This window comes from Leucopleurus acutus (assembly GCF_964270905.1).
Source record: "Leucopleurus acutus genome assembly, chromosome: 1".
In the NCBI taxonomy this organism is placed as follows: domain Eukaryota; kingdom Metazoa; phylum Chordata; class Mammalia; order Artiodactyla; family Delphinidae; genus Leucopleurus; species Leucopleurus acutus.
The window spans coordinates 144945484-144973219 of record NC_139142.1 but is presented as its reverse complement, the minus strand read 5'-3'; the positions used below and the strand labels follow the sequence as shown (position 1 = coordinate 144973219).

General features: G+C 44.7%; 1 protein-coding gene across 1 annotated transcript in view; it reads left to right on the top strand.

Annotated features, from left to right (window-relative positions):
• The window catches only part of TMEM266 (transmembrane protein 266), a gene marked incomplete at both ends in the record, with an annotated part of 86526 nt that extends 62687 nt beyond the window's left edge, over positions 1-23839 (top strand). Inside the window, 2 exons of the mRNA XM_082835997.1 lie at positions 21844-21906; positions 23247-23839. Of these exons, the coding sequence (XP_082692123.1) occupies positions 21844-21906; positions 23247-23839 (656 nt within the window). The remainder of the gene's footprint in view (positions 1-21843; positions 21907-23246) is intronic.
• Positions 23840-27736: the final 3897 nt, after the last annotated feature.

The following is a 27736-nucleotide window of genomic DNA, read 5'->3' as shown; positions in this document are numbered from 1 at the left end:
GCTTTATGGTGGGGTGACCCATACAGTCACCGAGGGCCTCACATTTGGTTCGATGCTCTGCTGTCACTCTTGAAATTCTTAATGCTTCTTTTCTTTCAGTGAGGTATAATTGACATATTAGTTTCAGGTATACTAGGTAATAATTCGATATTTGTATATACTGCAGAGTCACAACAACCCTAGTTAACATCCATCACTATACATAGTTACAGAATTTTATTTCTTGTGATGAGACCTTTTAAGATTTATTCTCTTAGCAACTTTCAAACATAAAATACAATATTAACTATAGTGACCATGCTGTATCATATCCCCATGACATTTATTTTATAACTAGAAGTTTGTACCTTTAGACCTCTTTCACCCACCCATTTCACCCACCCCCCAGCCCCTGCCTCTGGGAACCACCAATCAGTCCTCTGTATCTGTTTCTTTTTAGTTTTGTTCTGTTTTTATTTTCTATTTTACTTTTTTAACATCTTTATTAGAGTAAAATTGCTTTACAATGGTGTGTTAGTGTCTTGCTTTATGACAAAGTGAATCAGCTATATGTATACATATATCCACACATCCCCTCCCTCTTACGTCTCCCTCCCACCCTCCCTATCCCACCCCTCTAGGTGGTCACAAAGCACTGAGCTGATCTCCCTGTGCTATGCAGCTGCTTCCCACTAGCAATCTGTTTTACGTTTGGTAGTGTATATATGTCCATGCCACTCTCTCACTTTTCCCCAGCGTACCCTTCCCCCTCCTCGTGTCCTCAAGTCCATTCTCTACATCTGGGTCTTTATTCCTCTCCTGCCCATAGGTTCGTGAGAACCTTTTTTTTTTTTTTTTTAGATTCCATGTATATGTATTAGCATATGGTATTTGTTTTTCTCTTTCTGACTTACTTCACTCGGTATGACAGTCTCTAGGTCCATCCACCTCACTACAAATAATCGTTTCTTTTTATGGCTGAGTAATATTCCAGTGTATATATGTGCCACATCTTCTTTATCCATTCATCTGTCGATGGACACTTAGGTTGCTTCCATGTCCTGGCTATTGTAAATAGAGCTGCAGTGAACATTGTGGTACATGACTCTTTTTGAATTACGGTTTTCTCAGGGTATATGCCCAGTAGTGGGATTGCTGGGTCATATGGTAGTTCTATTCTTAGTTTTTGAAGGAACCTCCATACTGTTCTGCGTAGTGGCTGTATCAATTTACATTCCCACCAACCGTGCGAGAGGGTTCCCTTTTCTCCACACCCTCTCCAGTATTTATTGTTTGTAGATTTTTTGATGATGGCCGTTCTGACTGGTGTGAGGTGATACCTCATTGTAGTTTTGATTTGCATTTCTCTAATGATTAGTGATGTTGAGCATCCTTTCATGTGTGTTTTGGCAATCTGTATATCTTCTTTGGAGAAATGTCTATTTAGGTCTTCTGCCCATTTTTGAATTGAATTGTTTGTTTTTTTGATATTGAGCTGCATGAGCTGCTTGTATATTTTGGAGATTAATTCTTTGTCAGTTGCTTTGTTTGCAAATATTTTCTCCCATCCTGAGGGTTGTCTTTTGGTCTTGTATATGGTTTCCTTTGCTGTGCAAAAGCTTTGAAGTTTCATTAGGTCCCATTTGTTTATTTTTGTTTTTATTTCCATTTCTCTAGGAGGTGGGTCAAAAAGGATCTTGCTGTGATTTATGTCATAGAGTGTTCTGCCTATGTTTTCCTCTAAGAGTTTTATAGTGTCTGACCTTATATTTAGGTCTTTAATCCATTTTGAGTTTATTTTTGTATATGGTGTGAGGGAATATTCTAATTTCATTCTTTTACATGTAGCTTTCCCAGTTTTCCCAGCACCACTTATTAAAGAGGCTGTCTTTTCTCCATTGTATATTCTTGCCTCCTTTATCAAAGATAAGGTGACCATATGTGCGTGGGTTTATCTCTGGGCTTTCTATCCTGTTCCATTGATCTATATTTCTGTTTTTGTGCCAGTACCATACGTTCTTGGTTACTGTAGCTTTGTAGTAAAGTCTGAAGTCCAGGATCCTGATTCCTCCAGCTCCGTTTTTCTTTCTCAAGATTGCTTTGGCTCTTCAGGGTCTTTTGTGTTTCCATACAAATTGTGAAATTTTTCGTTCTAGTTCTCTGGAAAATGCCATTGGTAGTTTGACAGGGGTTGCATTGAATCTGTAGATTGCTTTGCGTAGTATAGTCATTTTCACAATGTTGATTCTTCCAATCCAAGAACATTGTATATCTCTCCATCTGTTTGTCTCACCTTTAATTTCTTTCGTCAGTGTCTTAAAGTTTTCGGCATACAGGTCTTTTGTCTCCCTAGGTAGGTTTATTCCTAGGTACTTTATTCTTTTTGTTGCAGTGGTAAATGGGAGTGTTTCCCTAATTTCTCTTTCAAATTTTTCATCATTAGTGTATAGGAATGCAAGAGATCTCTGTGCATTAATTTTGGATCCTGCTACTCTACCAAATTCATTGATTAGCTCTAGTAGTTTTCTGTTGGCATCTTTAGGATTCTCTATGTATAGTATCATGTCATCTGCAAACAGTGACAGTTTTACTTCTTTTCTGAATTGGATTCCTCTTATGTCTTTTTCTTCTCTGATTGCTGTGGCTAAAACTTCCAAAACTATGTTGAATAAGAGTGGTGAGGGTGGGCAACCTTGTCGTGTTCCTGATCTTAGTGGAAGTGGTTTCAGTTTTTCACCCTTGGGAACGATGTTGGCTGTGGGTTTGTCATATATGGCCTTTATTATGTTGAGGAAAGTTCCTTCTTTGCCTGCTTTCTGGAGGGTTTTTATCATAAATTGGTGTTTAATTTTGTCAAAAGCTTTTTCTGCATTTATTGAGATTATCATATGGTTTTTATCCTTCAGTTTGTTAGTATGGTGTATCACGTTGATTGATTTGCGTATATTGAGGAATCCTTGCATTCCTGGGATAAACCCCACTTGATCATGGTGTATGATCCTTTTAATGTGCTGTTGGATTCTGTTTGCTAGTATTTTGTTGAGGATTTTTGCATCTGTGTTCATCAGTGATATAGCCTGTAGTTTTCTTTTTTCGTGACATCTCTGTCTGGTTTTGGTATCAGGGTGATGGTGTCCTTGTAGAATGAGTTTGAGAGTGTTCCTCCCTCTGCTATATTTTGGAAGAGTTTGAGAATGATAGGTGTCAGCTCTTCTCTAAATGTTTGAAAGAATTCGCCTGTGAAGCCATCTGGTCCTGGGCTTTTGTTTGTTGGAAGATTTTTTTTTTTTTTCGGTATGCAGGCCTCTCACTGTTGTGGCCTCTCCCATTGCGGAGCACAGGCTCCGGATGCGCAGGCTCAGCGGCCATGGCTCACGGGCCTAGCCACTCCATGGCATGTGGGATCTTCCTGGACCAGGGCACGAACCCATGTCCCCTGCATCGTCAGGCAGACTCTCAACCACTGCACCACCAGGGAAGCCCCTGTTGGAATATTTTTAATCACAGTTTCAATTTCATTGCTTGTGATTGGTCTGTTTATATTTTCTATCTCTTCCTGGTTAAGTCTCAGAAGGTTTTGCTTTTCTAAGAATTTATCCATTTTTTCCAGCTTGTCCATTTTATTGGCATATAGTTGCTTGTAGTAATCTCTCATGATCCTTTGTATTTCTGCACTGTCAGTTGTTACGTCTCCTTTTTCATTTCTAATACTGTTGATTTGAGTCTTCTGCCTTTTTTTCTTGATGACTGTTGCTAATGTTTTATCAATTTTATTTATCTTCTCAAAGAACCAGCTTTTAGTTTTATTAATCTTTGGTATCATTTCCTTCATTTCTTCTTCATTTATTTCTGATCTGATTTTTATGATTTCTTCCTTCTGCTAACTTTGTGGGGTTTTTTTGTTCTTTCTCTAATTGCTTTAGGTGTAAGATTAGGTTCTTAATTTGAGATTTTTCTTGTTTCTTGAGGTAGGATTGTATTGCTATAAACTTGCCTCTTAGAACTGATTTTGCTGCACCCCATATGTTTTGGGTCGTCGTGTTTTCATTGTCACTTGTTTCTAAGTATTTTTTGATTTCCTCTTTGATTAATTCAGTGATCTCTTGGTTATTTAGTAGCGTATTGTTTAGCCTCCATGTGTTTGTATTTTTTGCCGAATTTTTCCTGTAATTGATATCTAGTCCTATAGTGTTGTGGTCGGAAAGGATACTTGATATGATTTCAATTTTCTTAAATTTACCGAGGCTTGACTTGTGACCCAAGATATGATCTATCCTGGAAGAATGTTCCTTGAGCACTTGTGTTTGGATGGAATGTCCTATAAATATCAATTAAGTCCACCTTGTTTAATGTGTCATTCAAAGCTTGTGTTTCCTTAGTTATTTTCATTTTGGATGATCTGTCCAGTGGTGAAAGTGGGATGTTAAAGTCCCCCACTGTGATTGTGTCACTGTCAATTTCACCTTTTATGGCTGTTAGCATTTGCCTTATGAATTGAGGGGCTCCTATGTTGGGTGCATAAATATTTACAATTGTTATATCTTCTTCTTGGATTGATGCTTTGATCATTATGTAGTGTCCTTCTTTGTCTCTTATAATAGTCTTTATTTTAATGTCTATTTTGTCTGATATGAGAATTGCTACTGGAGCTTTCTTTTGATTTCCATTTGCATGGAATATCTTTTTCCATCCCCTCACTTCAGTCTGTATGTGTCTCTAAGTCTGAAGTGGGTCTCTTGTAGACAGCATATATGGGGGTCTTGTTTTTTGTATCCATTCAGCCAGTCTGTGTCTTTTGGTTGGAGCATTTAATCCATTTACATTTAAGGTACTTATCAATATGTATGTTCCTATTACCATTTTCTTAATTGTTTTGGGTTTGTTTTTGTAGGTCTTTTCCTTCTCTTGTGTTTCCTGGCTAGAGAAGTTCCTTTAGCATTTGTTGTAAAGCTGGTTTGGTGGTGCTGAATCCTCTTAGCTTTTGCTTGTATGGAAAGGTTTTAATTTCTCCATCAAATCTGAATGAGATCCTTGCTGTGTAGAGTAATCTTGGTTTTAGGTTCTTCCCTTTCATCACTTTAAATATGTCCTGCCGCTGCCTTCTGGCTTGCAGAGTTTCTGCTGAAAGATCAGCTGTTAACCTTATGGGGATTCCCTTGTATGTTATTTGTTGTTTTTCCCTTGCTGCTTTTAATATTTTTTCTTTGTATTTAATTTTTGATAGTTTGATTACTATGTGTCTTGGCTTGTTTCTCCTTGGATTTATCCTGTGTGGGACTCTCTGTGCTTCCTGGACTTGATTGACTATTTCCTTTCCCATATTAGGGAAGTTTTCAACTATAATCTCTTCAAGTATTTTCTCAATCCTTTTCTTTTTACTCTTCTTCTTCTGGGACCCGTATAATTCGAATGTTGGTGCATTTAATGTTGTCCCAGACGTCTCTGAGACTCCCCACAATTCTTTTCATTCTTTATTCTGCTCTGCAATAGTTATTTCCACTATTTTATCTTCCAGTTCACTTATCCTTTCTTCTGCCTCCATTATTCTGCTATTGATTCCTTCTAGAGAATTTTAAATTTCATTTATTGTGTTGTTCATCATTGGTTTTTTGCTCTTTAGTTCTTCTAGGTCCTTGTTAAATGTTTCTTGTATTTTCTCCATCCTGTTTCCAAGATTTTGGATCATCTTTACTATCATTACTCTGAATTCTTTTTCAGGTAGACTGCGTATTTCCTCTTCATTTGTTTGGTCTGGTGGGTTTTTACTTTGCTCCTTCATCTGCTGCTTATTTCTCTATCTTCTCATTTTGCTTAACTTACTGTGTTTGGGGTCTCCTTTTTGAAGGCTGCAAGTCTGTAGTTCCTGTTTTTTTTGGTGTCTGCCCCCAGTGGGTAAGGTTGGTTCAGTGGGTTGTGTAGGCTTCCTGTTGGAGGGGACTGGTGCCTGTGTTCTGGTGGATGAGGCTGGATCTTGTCTTTCTGGTGGGCAGGGCCATGTCCAGTGATGTGTTTTGGGGTGTCTGTGAACTTATTATGATTTTAGGCAGCCTCTCCGCTAATGGGTGGGGTTGTGTTCCTGTCTTGCTTGTTGTTTGGCATGGGGTGTCCAGCACTGGAGCTCACTGGTCATTGAGTGGAGCTGGATCTTAGCATCGAGATGGAGATATAGGGGAGAGCTCTTACTGATTGATATAACGTGGGGCCGGGAGGTCTCTGGTGATCCAATGTCCTGAACTTGGCTCTCCCACCTCAGAGGCTCAGTCCTGACACCCGGCCAGAGCACCAAGACCCTGTCAGCCACACAGCTCAGAAGAGAGGGGAGAAAAAAATGAAAGAAATATTTTAAAATTAAAATAAAGTTATTAAAATAAAAAAAATAATAAAAAGTAATAAAAAAAAAGAGAGCAACCAAACCAGTAAACAAATCCACCAGTGATAACAAGTGCTAAAAACTATACTAAGATAAACATAAAAATCAGTTACTAGTCTGTCACATACAGCAAATCCTAAGTCTACAGTTGCTCCCAAAGTCTACTGCCTCAATTTTGGGATGATTCTTTTTGTATTCAGGTATTCCACAGATGCAGGGTACATCAAGTTGATAGTGGAGATTTAGTCTGCTGCTCCTGAGGCTGCATGGAGAAATTTCCCTTTCTCTTCTTTGTTCGCACAGCTCCTGGGGTTCAGCTTTGGATTTGGCCCCACCTCTGCGTGTAGGTCGCCCTCTGGCGTCTGTTCTTTGCCCAGACAGGAGGGGGTTAAAGGAATGGCTGATTAGGGGGCTCTGGCTCACTCAGGCCAGGGGTACGGAATGCAAGGTGAGCCTGTGGCCGCAGAGGCCGGTGTGACATTGCAACAGCCTGGGGCATGCCATGTGTTCTTCTGGGGAAGTTTTCCTGGATCACGGGACCCTGGCAGTGGCGGGCCGCACAGGCTCCCGGGAGGGGAGATGTGGATAGTGACCTGTGCTTGCACACAGGATTCTTGGTGGCTGCAGCAGCAGCCTTAGCGTTTCATGCCCGCCTCTGGTGTCCACACTGATAGCCGTGGCTCGTGACCATCTCTCAAGCTCATTTAGGCGGTGCTCTGAATCTCCTCTCCTCGAACACCCCAAAACAATGGTCTCTTGACTGTTAGGGAGTTCCAGACTTTCCCAGACTCCCTCCCGGCTACCTGTGGCGCACTAGCCCCCTTCAGGCTGTGTTCATGCAGCCAACCCCAGTCCGCTCCCTGGGATCTGACATCTGAAGCCTAAGCCTCAGCTCCCAGCCCTCACCCACCCTGGCGAGTGAGCAGACAAGCCTCTCAGGCTGGTGAGAGCTGGTCAGCAGCGATCCTCTGTGTAGGAATCTCTCTGCTTTGCCCTCTGCACCCCTCTTGCTGTGCTCTCCTCTGTGGCTCTGAAGCTTCCCCCTGCCTACCACCCATTTCCACCAGTGAAGGGGCTTCCTAGTGCATGGAAACTTTTCCTCCTTTACAGCTCCCTCGCCGAGGTGCAGGTCCCATCCCTATTCTTTTGTCTCTGTTTTTCCTTTTGCCCTACCCAGGTACGTGGGGAGTATCTTGCCTTTTGGGAAGTCTGAGGTCTTCTGCCAGCATTCAGTAGGTATTCTGTAGGAGTTGTTCCACATGTAGATGTATTTTTGATGTATTTGTGGGGAGGAAGGTGATCTCCACGTCTTACTCTTCTGCCATCTTGAAGGTCCTCCTGTTTTGTTTTTAGATTCCACATAAAAGTGAGATCATACCTTGTCTTTGTCTGACTTATTTCACTTAAGCATAATGCCCTCTGGTCCATCCAGGTTGTTGCAAATGGCAAGATTTCATTCTTTTTTACGGATGAATAACATTCCATTGTATGCATATGTGTGTGTATGTATGTATATGTGTGTGTATGTATGTATATGTATATATCACATCTTCTTTACCCATTCATTTATTGATGGACACTTAGGTTGTTTCCATATCTTGGCTATTATAAATAATGCTGCTATGTACATTGGGGTGCATGTATCTTTTCAAATTAGTGTTTTTGTTTTCTTCAGATATATACCAAGGAATAGAATTGCTGGATCATATGGTAGTTCTTAGTTTTTTGAGGAGCCTGCATACTGTTTTCCACAGTGGCTACACCAATGTAGATTCCCACTAACAGTGATCTTGGGTTCCCTTTTATCTATCTTCTCTCCAATACTTGTTATCTCTTGTCCTTTTGATAATAGCCATTCTACAAGTGTGAGGTGATATCTCTCTGTGGTTCTGATTTACATTTCCCTGATGATTAGTAAAGTTGAGCACCTTTTCATGTACCTTTGCCCTACTGTATGTCTTCTTTGGGAATATGTTCAGATCCATTTTTTAATTGGATTGTTTGTTTTTTTGCTATTGAGTTGTATGAGTTCTTTATATGTATTGGATATTAACTCTTACCAGATAATTTTGCGAATATTTTCTCCCATTCGGTAAGTTGCCTTTCATTTTGTTGATGGTTTCCTTTCCTGTGCAGAAACTTTTTAATTTGGTATAGTCCCAGTTATTTTTGCTTTTGTTTTTGCTTTTAGTGTCAAATCCAAAAATGCATTGCCAAGACCAATGTCAAGGAGTTTACCTACTGCCTATATTTTCTTCTAGGAGTTTTATGGTTTCAGGTTTTACATTCTTTTTTTTTTGACTCATATTTGATTTTAATTTTTTATACAGCAGGTTCTTATTAGTTATCTATTTTATACATATTAGTGTATATGTGTCAATCCCAATCTCCCAGTTCATCCCACCACCACCCTCTCTCCCTGCTTTCCCCCACTTGGTGTCCATACATTTGTTCTGTACATCTGTGTCTCTATTTCTGCCTTGCAGACTGGTTCATCTGTACCATTTTTTTGGATTCCACATATATGCGTTAATATATGATATTTGTTTTTCTCTTTCTGACTTACTTCACACTGTATGACAGTCTCTAAGTCCATCCACATCTCTACAATTGACCCAATTTCTTTCCTTTATATGGCTGAGTAATATTCCATTTTATATATGTACCACATCTTCTTTATCCGTTCGTCTGTTGACGGACATTTAGGTTGCTTCCATGACCTGGCTATTGTAAATAGTGCTGCAGTGAACGTTGGGGTGCATGTGTCTTTTTGAATTATGGTTTTCTCTGGGTATATGCCCAGTAGTGGGATTGCTGGGTCATATGGTAATTCTATTTTTAGTTTTTAAGGAACCTCCATACTGTTCTCCATAGTGGCTGTATCAAATTACATTCCCACCAACAGTGCAAGAGGGTTCCCTTTTCTCCACACCCTCTCCAGCATTTGTTGTTTGTAGATTTTCTGATGATGTCCATTCTAACTGGTGTGAGGTGATACCTCATTGTAGTTTTGATTTGCATTTCTCTAATGATTAGTGATGTTTGAGCAGCTTTTCATGTGCCTCTTGGCCATCTGTATGTCTTCTTTGGAGAAATGTCTATTTAGATCTTCTGCCCATTTTTGATTGGGTTGTTTGTTTTTTTTAATACTGAGCTGCATGAGCTGTTTATATATTTTGGAGATTAATCCTTTGTCAGTTGCTTCATTTGCAAATATTTTCTCCCATTCTGAGGGCCGCCTTTTCATCTTGTTTATAGTTTCCTTTGCTGTGCAAAAGCTTTTAAATTTCATTAGGTCCCATTTATTTATTTTTGTTTTTATTTCCATTTCTCTAGGAGGTGGGTCAAAAAAGATCTTGCTGTGATTTATGTCAAAGAGTGTTCTTCCTATGTTTTCCTCAAAGAGTTTTATAGTGTCCGGTCTTACATTTAGGTCTTCAATCCATTTGGAGTTTATTTTTGTGTATGGTATTAGGGAGTGTTCTAATTTCATTCTTTTACATGTAGCTGACCAGTTTTCCCAGCACCGCTTATCAAATAGACTGTCTTTTCTCCATTGTATATCCTTGCCTCCTTTGTCATAGATTAGTTGACCATAGGTGCATGGGTTTATCTCTGGGCTTTCTATCCTGTTCCATTGATCTATATTTCTGTTTTTTGCCAGTACCATATTGTCTTGATTACTGTAGCCTTATAGTATAGTCTGAAGTCAGGGAGTCTGATTCCTCCAGCTCTTTTTTCCTCAATATTACTTTGGCTATTTGGGGTCTTTTGTGTCTCCATACAAATTTTAAGGTTTTTTTTTTGTTCTAGTTCTGTAAAAAATGCATTGGTAATTTGATAGAGATTGCACTGAGTCTGTAAATTGCTTTGGGTAGTATAGTCATTTTCACAATATTGATTTTCCAATCCAAGAACATGGTATGTCTCTCCATATGTTTGTGTCATCTTTGATTTCTTTCATCAGTGTCTTATAGTTTTCTGAGTATAGGTCTTTAACCTCCTTAGGTAGGTTTATTCCTAGATATTTTATTCTTTTCATTGCAATGGTAAATGGGAGTGTTTCCTTAATTTTTCTTTCTGATCTTTCGTTGTTAGTGTATAGGAATGCAAGAGATTTCTGTGTATTAATTTTGTATCCTGCAACTTTACCAAATTTATTGATTAGCTCTAGTAGTTTTCTGATGCCATCCTTAGGATTATCTATGCATAGTATCACATCATCTGCAAACAGTGACAATTTCACTTCTTTTGCAATTTGTATTCTTTTTATTTCTTTTTCTTCTCTGATTGCTGTGGCTAGGACTTCCAAAACTATGTTGAATACTAGTGGTGAGAGTGGACATCCTTCTCTTGTTCTTGATCTTAGAGGAAATGCTTTCAGTTTTTCACCATTGAGAATGATGTTTGCTGTGGGTTTGTTATATATGGCCTTTATTATGTTGCGGTAGGTTCCCTGTATGCCCACTTTCTGGAGAGTTTTTATCATACATGGGTGTTGAATTTTGTCAAAAGCTTTTACTGAATTTATTGAGATGATCATATGGTTTTAATTCTTCAGTTTGTTAATATGGTGTATCACACTGATTGATTTGTGTATACTGAAGAATCCTTGCATCCCTGGGATAAATCTCACTTGATCACGGTGTGTGATCCTTTCAATGTGTTGTTGGATTATGTTTGCTAGTTTTTTGTTGAGGATTTTTGCATCTATATTCATTAGTGATATTGGTGTGTAATTTTCTTTTTTTGTAGTATCTTTCTCTGGTTTTGGTATCAGGGTGATGGTAACTTTGTAGAATGAGTTTTGGGAGTGTTGCTTCCTCTGCAAGTTTTTGGAAGAGTTTGAGAAGGATGCGTGTTAGCTCTTCTCTAAATGTTTGATAGAATTCACCTGTGAAGCCATCTGGTCCTGGGCTTTTGTTTGTTGGAAAATTTTAAATCACAGTTTCAATTTCATTACTTGTGATTGGTCTCTTCATATTTTGTATTTCTTCCTGGTTCAGTCTTGGAAGTTTATACCTTTCTAAGAATTTGTCCATTTCTTCCAGGTTGTCCATTTTATTGGCATAGAGTTCCTTGTAGTAGTCTCTTAGGATGCTTTGTATTTCTGTGGTGTCCACTGTAGCTTCTCCTTTTTCATTTCTAATTTTATTGATTTGAGTCCTCTCCCTCTTTTTCTTGATGAGTCTGGCTAAAGGTTTATCAATTTTGCTTATCTTCTCAAAGAACCAGCTTTTAGTTTTATTGATCTTTGCTATTGTTTTCTTTGTTTCTATTTCATTTATTTCTGCTCTGATCTTTATGATTTCTTTCCTTCTGCTAACTTTGGGTTTTGTTCTTCTTTCTCTGGTTCCTTTAGGTTACGATTAGATTGTTTATTTGAGATTTTTCTTGTTTCTTGAGCTAGGATTGTAGTGCTATAAACTTCCCACTTAGAACTGCTTTTGCTGCATCCCATAGGTTTTGGATCATCATGTTTTCGTTGTCATTTGTCTCTCGGTATTTTTTGATTTCCTCTTTGATTTCTTCAGTGATCTCTTGGTTATTTAGTTACATATTGTTTAGCTTCCATGTGTTTGTGTTTTTTACGTTTTTTTTCCTGTAGTTTATTTCTAATCTCATGGCATTGTGGTCAGAAAAGATGCTTCATATGATTTCAATTTTCTTAAATTTACTGAGGCTTGATTTGTGACCCAATATGTGATCTATTCTGGAGAATGTTCCATGTGCACTGAAGAAAGTGTATTCTGCTGTTTTCATATGGAATGTCCTATAAATATCAATTAAATCTATCTGGTCTATTGTGTCATTTAAAGCTTGTGTTTCCTTATTAATTTTCTGTCTGGATGATCTGTCTATTGGTATAAGTGAGATGTTAAAGTCCCCCACTATTATTGTGTTACTGTTGATTTCCTCTTTCATGGATGTTAGCATTTGCCTTATGTATTGAGGTGCTCCTATGTTGGGTGCATATATATTTATAATTTTTATATCTTCTTCTTGGAGTGATCCCTTGATCATTATGTAGTGTCCTTCCTCTTCTCTTGTAACATTCTTTTTAAATTAATTAATTAATTTATTTTTGGCTGCGTTTGGTCTTCGTGGCTGCATGCAGGCTTTCTCTAGTTGTGGCGAGTGTGGGCTACTCTTTGTTGTGGTGCACAGGCTTCTCATTGTGGTGGTTTCTCGTTGCAGAGCATAGGCTCTAGGTGTGTGGGCTTCAGAAGTTGTGGCATGCAGGCTCAGTAACTGTGGCTCATGGACTCCAGAGCACAGGCTCACTAGTTGTGGCACACGGGCTTAGTTGCTGCCCAGCATGTGGGATCTTCCAGGACCAGGGCTTGAACCAGTGTCCTCTACATTGGCAGGCAGATTCTTAACCACTGTGCCACCAGGGAAGCCCCTCTTGTAACATTCTTTACTTTAAAGTCTATTTTATCTGATATGAGTATTGCTACTCCAGCTTTCTTTTGATTTCCATTTGCATGGAATATCTTTTTCCATCCCCTCACTTTCAGTTTGTATGCGTCCCTAGGTCTGAAGTGGGTCTCTTGTAGACAGCATATATATATGGGTCTTGTTTTTGTATCCATTCAGTGAGCCTGCGTCTTTTGGTTGGAGCATTTAATCCATTTACATTTAATTATCGATATGTATGTTCCTATGACCATTTTCTTAATTGTTTTGGGTTTGTTTTTGTAGGTCCTTTTCTTCTCTTGTGTTTCCCACTTAGAGAAGTTCTTTTAGCATTTGTTGTAGAGCTGGTTTGGTGGTGATGAATTCTCTTAGCTTTTACTTGCCTGTAAAGTCTTTGATTTCTCTGTCAAATCTGAATGAGATCCTTGCCAGGTAGAGTAATCTTGGTTTTAGGTTCTTCCCTTTCATCACTTTAAATATGTCATGCCACTCCCTTCTGACTTGTAGAGTTTCTGCTGAGAAATCAGCTGTTAACCTTATGGGAGTTCCCTTTTGTGTTATGTGTCGTATTTCCCTTGTTGCTTTTAATAATTTTTCTTTGTCTTTAGTTTTTGTCAATTTGATTACTATGTGTCTTGGCATGTTTCTCCTTGGGTTTATCATGCCTGGGACTCTTTGTGCTTCCTGGACTTGGGTGGCTGTTTCCTTTCCCATGTTAGGGAAGTTTTCAACTATAGTCTCTTCAAATATTTTCTCAGGTCCTTTTTCTCTCTCTTCTCCTTCTGGGACCCCTATAATGTGAATGTTGGTGCATTTAATGTTGTCCCAGAGGTCTCTTAGGCTGTCTTCATTTCTTTTCATTCTTTATTCTGTTCTGCAGCAGTGAATTGCACCATTCTGTCTTCCTGTTCACTTATCTGTTCTTCTACCTCAGTTATTCTGCTATTGATTCCTTCTAGTGTATTTTTCATTTCAGTTATTGTGTTCTTCATCTCTGTTTGTTTGTTCTTTAATTTTTCTAGGTGTTTGTTCTTTAATTCTTCTAGGTCTTTTTTAAACATTTCTTGCATCTTCTCGATCTTTGCCTCCATTCTTTTTCTGAGGTCCTGGATCATCTTCACTGTCATTATTCCGAATTCTTTTTCTGGAATGTTGCCTATTTCCACTTCATTTCATTGTTTTTCTGGGATTTTATCTTGTTCCTTCATCTGGTACATATTCCTTTGCCTTTTCATTTTGTGTGTCTTTCTGTGAATGTGGTTTTCATTCCACAGGCTGCAGGATTGTAGTTCTTCTTGCTTCTGCTGTCTTCCCTCTGGTGGATGAGGGTATCTTACAGTCAAATCTTAATCCATTTTGAGTAAATTTTTGTTTATGGTGTAAGAGAGTGGTCCAGTTTCCCCAGGACCACTTATTGAAGAGACTGTCCTTTGCTCATTGTGTATTCTTAGCTCCTTGTTTGTAAATTAGTTGACCATACATGGGTAGGTTTATTTCTGGGCCTTAATGCTTTTTTTAAAAAAATAAGTTTATTTATTTTATTTATTTATTTTTGCCTGCATTAGATCTTTGTTGCTGCACACAGGCTTTCTCTAGTTGCGGCAAGCGGTGGCTACTCTTGGTTGCGGTGTGCAGGCTTCTCATTGTGGTGGCTTCTCTTGTTGCAGAGCACGGGCTCAAGTTACGCAGGCTTCAGTAGTTGTGGCGCATGGGTTTAGTTGCTCCGTGGCATGTGGGATCTTCCCAGGCCAGGGATTGAACCCGTGTCCCCTGCATTGCCAGGCGGATTCTTAACCACTGTGCCACCAGGAAGTCCTAACCTTAATGATTTTTAAACAAGTTATGCAGCTGGTCTTGTGTCTCAACCCTAATTTTTCCAAAATGAGAATAGTAGTGGAAGCACATCTTCACTGAGAGGAACTGAACATTCAGTCATACACTCTGCCCTCAGCCTGGTACACAGCAGGTGCTCAGTGAATAGTAGTGTCCCCCCTCAGTGAGGCTTGCTGAGCTGTGGAGCAGCAAGTTGGAGTTTGGGAGTGGGAGTCCCGACCAGCAATCAGGGCTTCCCTCTGGGCTTTGGGGCCTGGATCTACACAGGACGTGTGGGTGTGCAGTCCTGACCCCCACCCCCAGGCTGGCCAGTCCTGTCGCCTATGGGAGGCCCAGCTGACTCACCACCCTTTTGCTTCACCTCTGCCTCGCTGGGCAGGTTGGGGCCCTGCCCAAGGAGCAAACCCCACATAATGAGCATTGCCACCACAGCACCTGACCAGCTTTGGGAGGATTAGTCAGGATGGCTTCGCAGAATGTTCACACCCTAGGAAGAAAGGTGCTGGGCAGCTGAGAGCAGCTGCCACAGAAATGACCCAAGACTTTGGGGCTGGCAGGGAGCACCATGGGCCGGGGTTTCAGGGAGGTGAGGAACAGCCCCAGGTTAGACTTGACCTTCATTATCTCAGTGAAACATACAGCTCACCTGCATGTAGATATTTCTTATTCCCATTTTACAGGTGAGGAAGCTGAAGCTCAGAGTGGCTAGGGATTTGCCTAAGACCACACAGCAAATGTCTGCACAGTTGAGGTTGGCACCTGGGCTCTTTTGTCCTGAAGCCTGTGTTTGTACCAACCCTTCTTTCCTACCCTCCAGGGTCAGCCAACCCAGTCTCCCTGTGAGGTAGTTCCTACATGGCCCTAGGGCTCCTTGGTGCCAAATCAAAACAAACTGTGGGGCAGGGGGTTATTCTTAAATGGAAGGTGGGTAGTCCCATGTTGAGGCTGACTGATGGCCTCTTCCTGGCCACAAGCATCTGTGCCTGCCTTTCTTCCCTCCCCCTCAAGCTCCCAGACACCCAGTAGTCACTAGTCTCTGGGCAGGAAGTACCAGGGACTGAGAGCAAGGCTGTGTGCTGCAGGGTGCAAAGAGCATCTCAGAGGGTGAGGGGAATGGTCCTGGGAGGTCTTGCATGCCCCTGACCCAGCCATAGTCACTGTTCAGTCATCCTGTTTATTGGCCGCTGGTATACGCCAAGCCCCATGCTAAGTGCTGGGGAGACTCTGAGTAAAATGTGGCCCCTGCCCTCTAAGGCTCTTGGGCCCCTGTGTGGATGGGGACAGAACTCCAGCCCAAGTGGTCAGTTGTGGAGAAGGGGGCCTACCTGAAGCAGAGACGGGTGGGCGGGGGTGGGGGTGGGCGGGGAGCATTAGCACTGCTAGGGAAGCCCGGGCAGGCCTTGCTCTGACTTGTCTAAAAGTTCACTCTGAGGCCCCTGTGTGGGAACATGTTTGGAGCAGAAGAAGCAAATACAGACTGGACAGGCCTGCAGTGGCTGCCTGGAGACCTAGGTTCTGTGTCAGGCATGTGCATGGAGTGAGCAATCCCATTCATTAATCCCACAGGCATGACGAGAGTCCAAAGGGGAAAGCAAGAGGTCTGACCTAAGGCTGGACTATGGGCCATAGCAGAGGGTATCTGGGGTCCCTCAACTGGTCAGATTTAGCAGCAGTTGCATGGTTGGTAAGGATGGAGAAGAAGCATGGAGAAGTGACCAGGGTCCCAGCCTGGGTGGGCAAGGGAACCATTCACCAAGATGGAGGCGGAGGGAGAAACTGAGTTCTATTTTGGACATGTTGAGTCAGAGGTAGCTGGAGGTCATCCAGGTGAAGCTGTCCAGTTGGCCAGACAAGTCAAAAGCTCAGGAGAGATATCTGGGCTGAAGGTCACCTGGCCTAGGTTATTTTTATCAATGGCTTGGATGAAGATGTAAGCATCCTCAAATAGTCAACACTGAGACAGGAGAGAGAGAGAGAATACCTTAGTAGACTGAATCAAGATTCAGAATGCTTTCAGCAGGCTCTGGGCTGAAACCAGCAAGCTGACATTTGCCTGAGATGATAAACATGAAGTCCTCTGGGGGAGGGCGGTTACACAGCTACAGCATGGCAAAGGCCTGGCTGGCCTGGCCCCAGCTCCTGCAGAGAAGACCTGGGCATTGATGTTGGCCACGAGCTCGTGAGTCAGCAGAGTAGGGTGGTTGCTAAACCCACTTGGAGGAGGTTAGGCTGCATTAGGGGAATGATCACACCGGATCTTGGGAAGGACCCATCTGTTGCACAATCCCAGCCTTGCAGGACAGCAGTGAGGATTAAAGGAGGTTGGTGTGTGACGTGCCGAACCTGCAGTCTGGAGCATTGAAGGGCACAGTAAACGCTAGCTCCCTCCTCCCTACTCCTCCCCCCATCTTGGTCTCATCTAGAGCCCACAGTGTAAGCTTCAGAGTGGAGAGGCTGGAAAACTGGGGAGAGGTGAAAAATGGACAGGGGTTTCTCAGGAGAAGAGAATTCTCAGGAGGGATGTGAGGGCTTTTTAAGTGCTGGAAGTTCTGTCATACAGACTGTGAGTAGAAATCGGCTTAGCCTTGGTACCTGTGGGGGCAGGATCTGCAAGGCTTCACATAGCAGGCTCTTCCTGAGGAGACAGAGACTGGCTGCTTGACCAAGGAGTGGACGTCCCTAGGAGGCCCTGACTGTGCTCCTTGGAGGTAGAGGGTCAGGCACACTGACCGTGTTGAGCACAGATGAACCTGATTATTATTATTTTTTAACATCTTTATTGGAGTATAATTACTTTACAATGGTGTGTTAGTTTCTGCTTTACAACAAAATGAATCAGTTATATATATACATATGTGCCCATATCTCTTCCCTCTTGCGTCTCCATCCCTCCCACCCTCCCTATCCCGCCCCTCCAGGCGGTCACAAAGCACCGAGCTGATATCCCTGTGCTATGCGGCTGCTTCCCACTAGCTATCTACCTTACATTTGGTAGCGTACATATGTCCATGCCTCTCTCTCGCTTTGTCACTGCTCACTCTTCCCCCTCCCCATATCCTCAAGTCCATTCTCTACTAGGTCTGTGTCTTTATTCCTGTCTTACCCCTAGGCTCTTCATGACATTTTTTTTCTTAAATTCCATATATATGTGTTAGCCTACGGTATTTGTCTCTCTCTTTCTGACTTACTTCACTCTGTATGACAGACTCTAGGTCTACCCACCTCATTACAAATAGTTCAGTTTCATTTCTTTTTATGGCTGAGTAATATTCCATTGTATATATGTGCCACATCTTCTTTATCCATTCATCTGATGATGGACACTTAGGTTGCTTCCATCTCTGGGCTATTGTAAATAGAGCTGCAGTGAACATTTTGGTACATGACTCTTTTTGAATTATGGTTTTCTCAGGGTATATGCCCAGTAGTGAGATTGCTGGGTCATATGGTAGTTCTATTTGTAGTTTTTTAAGGAACCTCCATACTGTTCTCCACAGTGGCTGTATCAATTTACATTCCCACCAACAGAGCAAGAGTGTTCCCTTTTCTCCACACCCTCTCCAGCATTTATTGTTTCTAGATTTTTTGATGATGGCCATTCTGACTGGTGTGAGATGATATCTCATTGTAGTTTTGATTTGCATTTCTCTAATGATTAATGATGTTGAGCATTCTTTCATGTGTTTGTTGGCAGTCTGTATATCTTCTTTGGAGAAATGTCTATTTAGGTCTTCTGCCCATTTTTGGACTGGGTTGTTTGTTTTTTTGTTATTGAGCTGCATGAGCTGCTTATAAATTTTGGAGATTAATCCTTTGTCAGTTGCTTCATTTGCAAATATTTTCTCCCATTCTGAGGGCTGTCTTTTGGTCTTGTATATGGTTTCCTTTGCTGTGCAAAAGCTTTGAAGTTTCATTAGGTCCCATTTGTTTATTTTTGTTTCTATTTCCATTTCTCTAGGAGGTGGGTCAGAAAGGATCTTGCTGTGATTTATGTCATAGAGTGTCCTGCCTATGTTTTCCTCTAAGAGTTTGATAGCTTCTGGCCTTATATTTAGGTCTTTAATCCATTTTGATCTTATTTTTGTGTATGGTGTTAGGGAGTGATCTAATTTCATACTTTTACATGTACCTGTCCAGTTTTCCCAGCCCCACTTATTGAAGAGGCTGTCTTTTCTCCATTGTATATATTCTTGCCTCCTTTATCAAAGATAAGGTGACCATATGTGCGTGGGTTTACCTCTGGGCTTTCTATCCTGTTCCATTGATCTATCTTTCTGTTTTAGTGCCGGTACCATACTATCTTGATTACTGTAGCTTTGTAGTATAGTCTGAAGTCAGGGAGCCTGATTCCTCCAGCTCTGTTTTTCGTTCTCAAGATTGCTTTGGCTATTCGGGGTCTTTTATGTTTCCATAAAAATTGTTAAATTTTTTGTTCTATTTCTGTGAAAAATGCCAGTGGTAGTTTGATAGGGATTGCATTGAATCTGTAGATTGCTTTGGGTAGTAGAGTCATTTTCACAATGTTGATTCTTCCAATCCAAGAACATGGTATATCTCTCCATCTATTTGTATTGTCTTTAATTTCTTTCATCAGTGTCTTATAATTTTCTGCATACAGGTCTTTTGTCTCCTTAGGTAGGTTTATTCCTAGATATTTTATTCTTTTTGTTGCAATGGTAAATGGGACTGTTTTCTTGATTTCACTTTCAGAAGTTTCATCATTAGTGTATAGGAATGCCAGAGATTTCTGTGCATTAATTTTGTATCCTGCTACTTTACCAAATTCATTGATTAGCTCTAGCAGTCTTCTGGTAGCATCTTTAGGATTCTCTATGTATAGTATCATGTCATCTGCAAACAGTGACAGCTTTACTTCTTCTTTTCTGATTTGGATTCCTTTTATTTCCTTTTCTTCTCTGATTGCTGTGGCTAAAACTTCCAAAACTATGTTGAATAAGAGTGGTGAGAGTGGGCAACCTTGTCTTGTTCCTGATCTTAGTGGAAATGCTTTCAGTTTTTCACCATTGAGGACGATGTTGGCTGTGGGTTTGTCATATATGGCCTTTATTATGTTGAGGAAAGTTCCCTCTATGCCCACTTTCTGCAGGGTTTTTATCCTAAATGGGTGTTGAATTTTGTCGAAAGCTTTCTCTGCATGTATTGAGATGATCATATGTTTTTTCTCCTTCAGTTTGTTAGTATGGTGTATCACGTTGTTGATTGATTTGCGTATATTGAAGAATCCTTGCATTCCTGGAATAAACCACACTTGATCATGGTGTATGATCCGTTTAATGTGCTGTTGGATTCTGTTTGCTAGTATTTTGTTGAGGATTTTTGCATCTATGTTCATCAGTGATATGACCCTGATTATTAGAGCTGCTCAACAAAGAGGTAGGAGTCCCCTTCCCTGAGGTGCACAGGCCCTGGTGGGGAGAGCCCCCTGTCAGGCAGGTGTTGAGGTGATTCCTGCACTGGGGGTTCGGGACACAGCTCAGATGCCTCCGGTCCCTTCCCACTCTGCTCTGACTCCACCTCTTGGAACTTCAGGGCTGGCAGAGGGGTCGGGAGCCAGCTGTCGCAATCTCTAAGAGCCCCGCTGGCCCCCTCGTGGTACAGATAAAGAAACTGAGGCCCAGAGAGGGGCTGTGACGTGCCCAGGTTCCCATGGTGGGCGCAAGAGCCCAGGCTCTGGGTTTTTCTCATTCACTCCAGGCCACCTCCTGAGAATGGCCCCTTTGGGATTCATGGGTCTGTGGATACTTTAGCTGAGTTCATTGTCCTGCCCATGTCACATGGCCCTCTACAGCCCCATCACAGGTGTCTGCTGCCATGGCCTCAGGATAATACCAAGATAAGAGACCAGAACCTTCCACCTCCCACTACCCAGGGTGGCCTGCAGGGCTAGACAGCATTTACAACATAAATTATGAAGGACCATGGAGAAGACTGTTGCTGTCTGATTCTGAGGGAGTGTTGCTGGTTGATCCTGAAGCAGGGCCTGGAGCCAGCCTGGGGCCCCTCCCTCAGCTCAGACATTAGTGAAAAACACACCTTTTTTCATTTAAAAAAGAATGAAATGACCACAGGCATTTAACGATCAAAAGAGGCCAAAAAAGCTTTTAAGAGCCAGGTTGCTGTGTGTGCTGCCACCTTGTCTCCCAGTGTCAGGGCAGACTGGCTTCTGCAGCCATCTCAGGTGTGCCCAGGAAGGTGGCCACAGAAAGCATCAGGCCCAATCACCTGCAGACCATGGCTTCTTGGGGTGTGGACCCCAGTCCTTCCCTTCTGCCCCATCAGGCACCACCCAGCCTCCCTCAGGGCCTGTCTTCCTCAGCCGGGCACTGTGGTCTCTGTTCTCCTGTCTTAAAGTCTGACACCTTCCCAGCCACTCTCCCCACAACTTTGGGAGTGACTCGCACCTGACCATGTTCACACTTTCCGGTGGCTCCTCACTGTACTTGAGGCAAAGCTAAGCTCCTTAGGATGGCTTTTGGGGTCTCCTGTCATCTGCTTTTCCTCCTATGGGCAGGCCTCTCTGTGAAGTTCTCACCTCTCCTCTCTCCATTCCTTCCCCACCCCTTCAGGAAAATGAACCAACGTTTCTTTGAGACCCTGTTCCCTTACCATCTCTCTTGACCTGGACAGCTTTACACCTTCTCATTTGTTATTCATTCAATAACTGTTTAGTGAGCACTTACCATGTGCTGGGAACAGTGTAGGGGGTGGGCATGCCCAGCGCCCATGTCCATTCCTGTACAGCGTGCAAGACCGAGGGGGCTGTCGCCGATGATCAGCACCTGGCTGTGTGTGGCCGCAAATGGGGCTCTGAGGCTTTTGCACTGAGGACAGCATTCCCGGTGACCCTGAGAACCTCAGATGGATTCAGAGACTCGGGACATCCAGGCAGGGAAGGCCCTGAGGAACTATTTCCACACCCCTTATCTCAGAGAGGGGGAAACTGAAGACAGAGAAGGAAAGGGCCTGTTCATATCACACAGCAAGCTGGAGATGCTCCCTGATACCCAGTCCAGCCCAGCCCTGGGGCAGATGAGACATGCAGTCCCCCACGGAGGAGCAAAGTGTCAGAGAGCTTGTGGGAGACAAGTGCCTGCCTCCCCTCGTGGTAATGGGGGTAGGGGCAGGAATACTGGGGGAGGAGCGTGAACTGGCCACAGCCCCTGCCTCTTGGACTCTCTGGCTTACCATCACACTCACCCTTCTCGTCCCCACCTCCATAGAAGCTGCAGTGAAAGATGACATGAACAGCTACATCAGCCAGTACTACAATGGGCCCAGCAGTGGTAAGTCTGTGTCGGCGGCTGTTCTGCATGTACCAGAACTTCTGTGTGGCCCTGTGCCAGAGGTGACCCTGGCAACCCCTAACATCCAGGCTAGGGACAAGTCGACCTGGCTGTCCATCTCCCAGCACCTGTGAACCATAACTGCAGGCAGGGTTCAAGGCTCCCAGCAAACTCTAGTGCTAGAGCTGTGGGTGCTGGGGTGGGAATGCTCTGGGATCGCCAAAGAGAGCTGCGTGGGGGACCCTGGAATGGAAGGGGGCTGGAATCTAGACGTCTAAGTGACCTCAGCGCCTCCCAACCTGAGAACCTTTCAGGATGAGCATGATTGATGGGGGTGAGATAGCAGCGTAATTGGGCTCGAGAAGCAACAGGCACTGGGCGTGTCCTTGCTTGATTTATGTTTCATTCTTGCACCTCAGAAAGTCTTAGGGGGACCTAGTGGTTTTCATTTATGGGAAAGGTTGAGTTTAAAAATAATACTCAGTCCTTCAACATCTTGTTTCTCCTTAGCCAATGTCTTGAATCTTGTAGTTGGGGTTCCACAGCCCTTAAATCCTGGTAAACTCCGTTTTAAGGCTAGAATCCCTCTTCTGTCTCCTAGTACACTCTCCCCACCACTTTAGAGAGAAACCTTGACCACACTACATCCACTATGATTCAGCCCCTTGATACTTCTCACTTAGAGAAAAGACATTTTGAGGTGTCCTCCACCCTCCCCCTACAATGCATCATATAGAGATTAATCAGTCTTCTGAAGGCACAGCTCTGGTCACGTCACTATCACACTGGACCCATTTAAAACTCTGACCCCCCTCTGACCATGAAATTCAAATTCCTTGTCGTGGCACACCATGCTTTCTGAGTTAGGATGGGCTAGGTTATGCCACAGTGGCAATAACCCCACATCTGTGTGGTTTAAATAAATCAAAAAAGGCCTATGGCACACTGGCCAGGGGCTCTGTGCCCAGGCTGTCATCTTTACTCTAGCACCCAGCAGGCAGAACACCTGTCACCCCTTCCAGAACAGTGTTGACTGCCAGAGCAAAGCACGTCTGGTTTACATAGCTTCTCTGGGAAATGCCACGGGTCAGTTCTTACAGATGATTGGCCAAGTCACGTCACGTGTCCGCACTTGAGTTCAGCAAGATGGGGAGGCATAATCCTCCCTCAGGGTGGTCAGTGAATACTGGAGAACTGGACCGCCTACCAAGACTTCTCCCAGCAAAGCCCGTTCACACTCACTGCCCACCGTCCAGCCCCATTCCTAGACCCGCCCCCATCAGGGCACGCAGAGGTGTGGCAAGGGCGGAGTGTGACCCGCATCCCCTCCTTCCTTGCAGACAGCGGTGTCCCAGAGCCAGCTGTGTGCGTGGTCACCACGGCGGCCATAGACATCCACCAGCCCATCTCCTCTGACCTCTTTTCTGTCGATGTGCCCCTGAAGCTTGGCAGCAATGGTACCTGCGCCAGCGCCACCTCTGAGAGCGCCTCCTGCTCCACTCGCGGCTCCGTCACCCAGGCACAGAGTGACAGCAGCCAGATGCTGGGCTCCTCCACGGACTGCAGCACTGCCCGCGAGGAGCCGTCCTCTGAGCCTAGCCCCTCCCCTCTGCCACTGCCGCCACCACCTCAGCAGGAGACGGCGGAGGCCACAGTCCAGGACCTGTTGTCCTCCCTGTCAGAGGACCCCTGCCCATCCCAGAGGGCCTTGGACCCAGCCTCCCTTGCCCGGCCCAGCACAGCGGGCTTGGCCCAAACCAGCCCTGAGCTGGAGCACAGGGTAAGTCTGTTCAACCAGAAGAACCAGGAGGGCTTCACTGTCTTTCAGATCAAGCCTGTCATCCATTTCCAGCCTGCTGCACCTGTGCTGGAGGAGAAGTTCAGATCTTTGGAATCCAAAGAGCAAAAGTTGCACAGGGTCCCTGAAGCCTAGAGCCTCTGGGCAGGCTGGGAGGGAGCAGGGCAGCCAGCCATCTCACGCTCTCCCAGGGCCCTGGAGGCTACCGGGGCCACACAAGGGGCCCAGGAGCCCTCCTGGCCTCCCTCAGGGTGCTGCCTGCCTCCAGGGAGGTGACGCCAGGCCAGGAGGCCACACGCCTCAGACCTCAAAGCCCAGAGCTGGCGCCTCCTCTCACCCTGCTCAGGGGAGGGTGGTGCTCGTGGCTGGGGTTTTTTTAAACCACTTTTACAAAAACCAGCCTGTGGCCCAGCTTCAGCAGGGCAGAGTGCGGGGGCCAGCTCAGCCTCTTCCGTTGCCTTTGTTCCTGATGCCCACCCCGGACCCCCGGGAACAGCACTGTGAGCAGGGGCTATCCAGCCCCACCCCCAAGCCGTCTTTTCCAGGAATCCTGGGTGGAGCCAACACAATCACACACAGACCACCATCTGAGCCTATTTCATTTGTCCTCATTCTCTCATTTAGGCATGAGCATTTCTGAGTCTTTTCAAGACAAATCTAGTTTTCACCTTCACAGGACATAAAGGGATGGATCTGAAGGTGGGTGGGAGGGTTAGGGGGGGTGGGGGGACAGCCATTTTCCAATCTTGGCTTTAATAATAAAAACCACCTGCACTGAGACTTCCAGTTGGCAGAGGTGTTCCTTTGGTTGCTAGTCCAAGTGAGGACCCCAGAGTAGCTTTTTTGGGTTCGAGTTGGCCTTGAAAACCAACCCAGGGAGCCCCAACCCCTCTCTGGTGTGCCCGAGGCCTTTATAGAGTGGAAGGAGCCCTGGACCCCAGGAGGGAAGCGCTCACACTGCCTGCCTGTGTGACTGTCAACTAGTACCTTCCCTTCCCTCATCTCCCCACCAAAATGGAGCTCAGAATACTGTGTTCCTTGCTGACAACTCCCAGACGCAGCTCACTGACCCAGGGCTCCATCCCTCAGGGATCTAGAACTTAGCTGGTCCAAAGCTGAGCATGATATCTTGCCCGCAGCCTGCGCCTCCTCCCGGGTTCCCAGCCAGGGCACCACCATCCACCCAGCCATGAACGTGAATGAATGTTGGCTCCCTTCTCATCCCCCACAAGCAGTCAGGGAACGCTGGCCATTCTGCACTCCAAGTCACCTGCCCCAGACCCCATCATCACAGCCTTGCTAAGGCCCAGGCCCAGGTCTGGCTCCACCCCGCCCCTCCAATCAGTGTGTCCCCACCCGGGCTGCTGAGCCTGGTCACTGTCTCCCTTGCTGAAAAGCCTCCAAGGGATTTTATGACCACTATGTTTCATTTTATATGTCCAGAAGAAAAAGGGAAGGGACTTTTTTTCATTTCAAGGGCTCCCATTGCCTCAACTGAGTTTCTGGGTGGGGTCACAACTCCTAAATGAGCTCACTTGCCTGCCCCCTGACCACCCCTCCCAACCTGCTCTTTCTCCTCTCCCTGTGTGTGCAGGTTGTTCTCACTACTCAAGTGTCTCACTAGTAGGTCAGGGTGTCCTCCCAGCTCCTGTGGCCCCTTGGACTCACCCTGACAGTGCAGTCAGTGATCCCCTGGTTTGGTCAGCATCTGCATCCCTGCTTGCTTGGTCCTCAAGATCAGGGATCAGGCCCGAGTCCCATTAAAACCCTAGAGCCCTGCGTAAGGCCACAGGCTTGGGCACAGAGTCACTCAGGAAAGACGGCTGAATTGGAAAAAAGGAGGGAAATTACCACATGCAGACAAAGAACACCTCATGATTTGTGGGGAGATCAGCACTTGTCAAAAAGATATTAAAGGGGGCAGTGTCCAACCAAGCCGTTTTGGGGTGTAATCTGAGGCATTCCAGTTACAGCTTCCATTACTGAGCACTCTGTAAGGCCTCTACACACGTGGGCTCCTGTAACTTTCTGATGACCCTGTGAGGTGGTAACACGGCCCATTCTACAGGTGTAGCACCCAAGGCTGAGAGGTTTAACTTCTCTGAGGTCAAACACTAATAAGAGAGGCACTGAAACTGGAGCCCAAATCTGCCTGGCAGTGTGCTAGGTGCTAGGACTCCCAAGTTTTAGAGCCTTTGGAAGTAAAGTGGTCACTCTTAGGTTTTGTCACATGATGGGCTGGAGGGCATTACCTGATTTACAATCTCTAGGACAGGAGTCAGCAGGGTCTGTTATTAGCGGTCTGCATCTGCTGGACTAGAAACAGCTACCCTCCTCGGCCAGGCCCAGCTTGCTAAGCTGTGATGCCTTCTTTGCTGACTTCCCGTCACCCCAGCTCATGGGCTAGTGCTGGCTACCCAAACAGGTAAATGAGCCTGTCCTGTGCCTGAGCTGAAACCTAGCTCCTTGCTGGCACCGCCTCTGCTGTGGCCTTCTACTGCAGAGAAAACCACAGCACAGGGAGGAAAGCAATGGGGTAAGATGCTAGGCAAGTGGCCCCTGCTCTCTGCCTCAGTTTCCCCACCTAGAAGACCTCCACTTTTAAAAGCTGGTTTCTTAGGGTATTTACAAATTGCTGTGAGGTGAAATTCTGCCTGAGCACTCACTGTTGCCTTCCTGCTTGAACAGGCAGTAGCAGTGTTAGAACTGCCGCACAAGCAGATGAAGACTGGGGGCAGAGATGCCAAGAGGTGGTCCCACCTCTCTGAGAACAGAGTCTACAGTCACCGAGTTAGAGGGTGCACACAGACAGAGGAAGCCACTCACCTGAGGACAGGCGCAGGGCAGTCTCTCACAGCCTGAAGTGCAGGAGGTGGAGAGTAAAAGCTTTGGCTTTCACGGTTCCCCTGGGTGCCACAGCCCAGAGTTATGGCTGGCGGGCAGCTGGGGACCGGTGGACATGGAGCCTGAGCACTCCCTGGGAGGTTTGCAGCTCTGGGAAATAGCTCCCCTTGCTCGTCAACCCATTGAGAGCCCACTCTGGTAATCTTCCAGGAGACAGGAGGGTCTGGTAACAGCTGCTGTCTCCTATAAGCCAACAAGAGGGTGATAACAGTAATGGCTCCCATTTATTCATTTCCTGTTGTGATGGGTGCTCTTTGCAGCGTTCCCCCTTGATCACAGCCTTGCAAACTGGGTGCTGTTTTCCCTGCTTTACAGAGGAGAAAACAGACACAGAATGATTAATTAAATGACTTGCCCAAGGGCATACAGCTAAACTACTGGCAGGATTCAAACCCAGGTCTGTCTAGGTTAGATGCCATGCTGGATATGGTGAAATGAACTGTGGGGAATTAAACCAGGTGTCGTCAGGAGAGCCAGAGAGAGAAATCAGCCTATGTGGCCCCTCAGGCTGGAGGGACCCACCCACCCACTCTGCAGAGCCCTGTGGCTCCTCCCACAGGGCCAGCCTCCTGGCTCCGCCCTGCCACAAAGCTGGAGAGGAGCCAATCCTGTGGCCAGGGTGCCACCCTGACCTGCCAAACCTGGCAGCGAAGGCAAGGCTGAGAGCCACCAGTACTGGTGGCCAGCCCCCAAGGCAGCTTGGCCAGAGACCTGCAGGCCTGGCTCTAAGTCCACCCAGAACTGGGGAGCTGTAAGACCTTCCCTGAATGACACAACTGGCCCCTCTCCAGTCAGCCCTGGGCAAGTCCTCCAGCCCAAACCTTGGTTTTTCAGATCAAGTCACATAGACTCGGGTTTTTCACAGACCCTGGACAATTAGAGGCTGGTGGCCAGGAATTCTCTTTGGCGTGGTGGGTGTTTGTTTATTCCATCAAGGACTCTCGGCTCAGGAACACCTTTCTGACTCCAAGCTCCTGACTGGTGCTGCCTCCACGTTCCTCTCTGGTGTAATTTTCTCATCTCTAAAGAGACTAAAGGTGGGGCCATACACTCTGTGAGCTGGGCAGAGCCTCAAATAAGATGAGGTCCAAGGAAGCCTTCTTAAAAATCAAAGTATCTTACTAACAA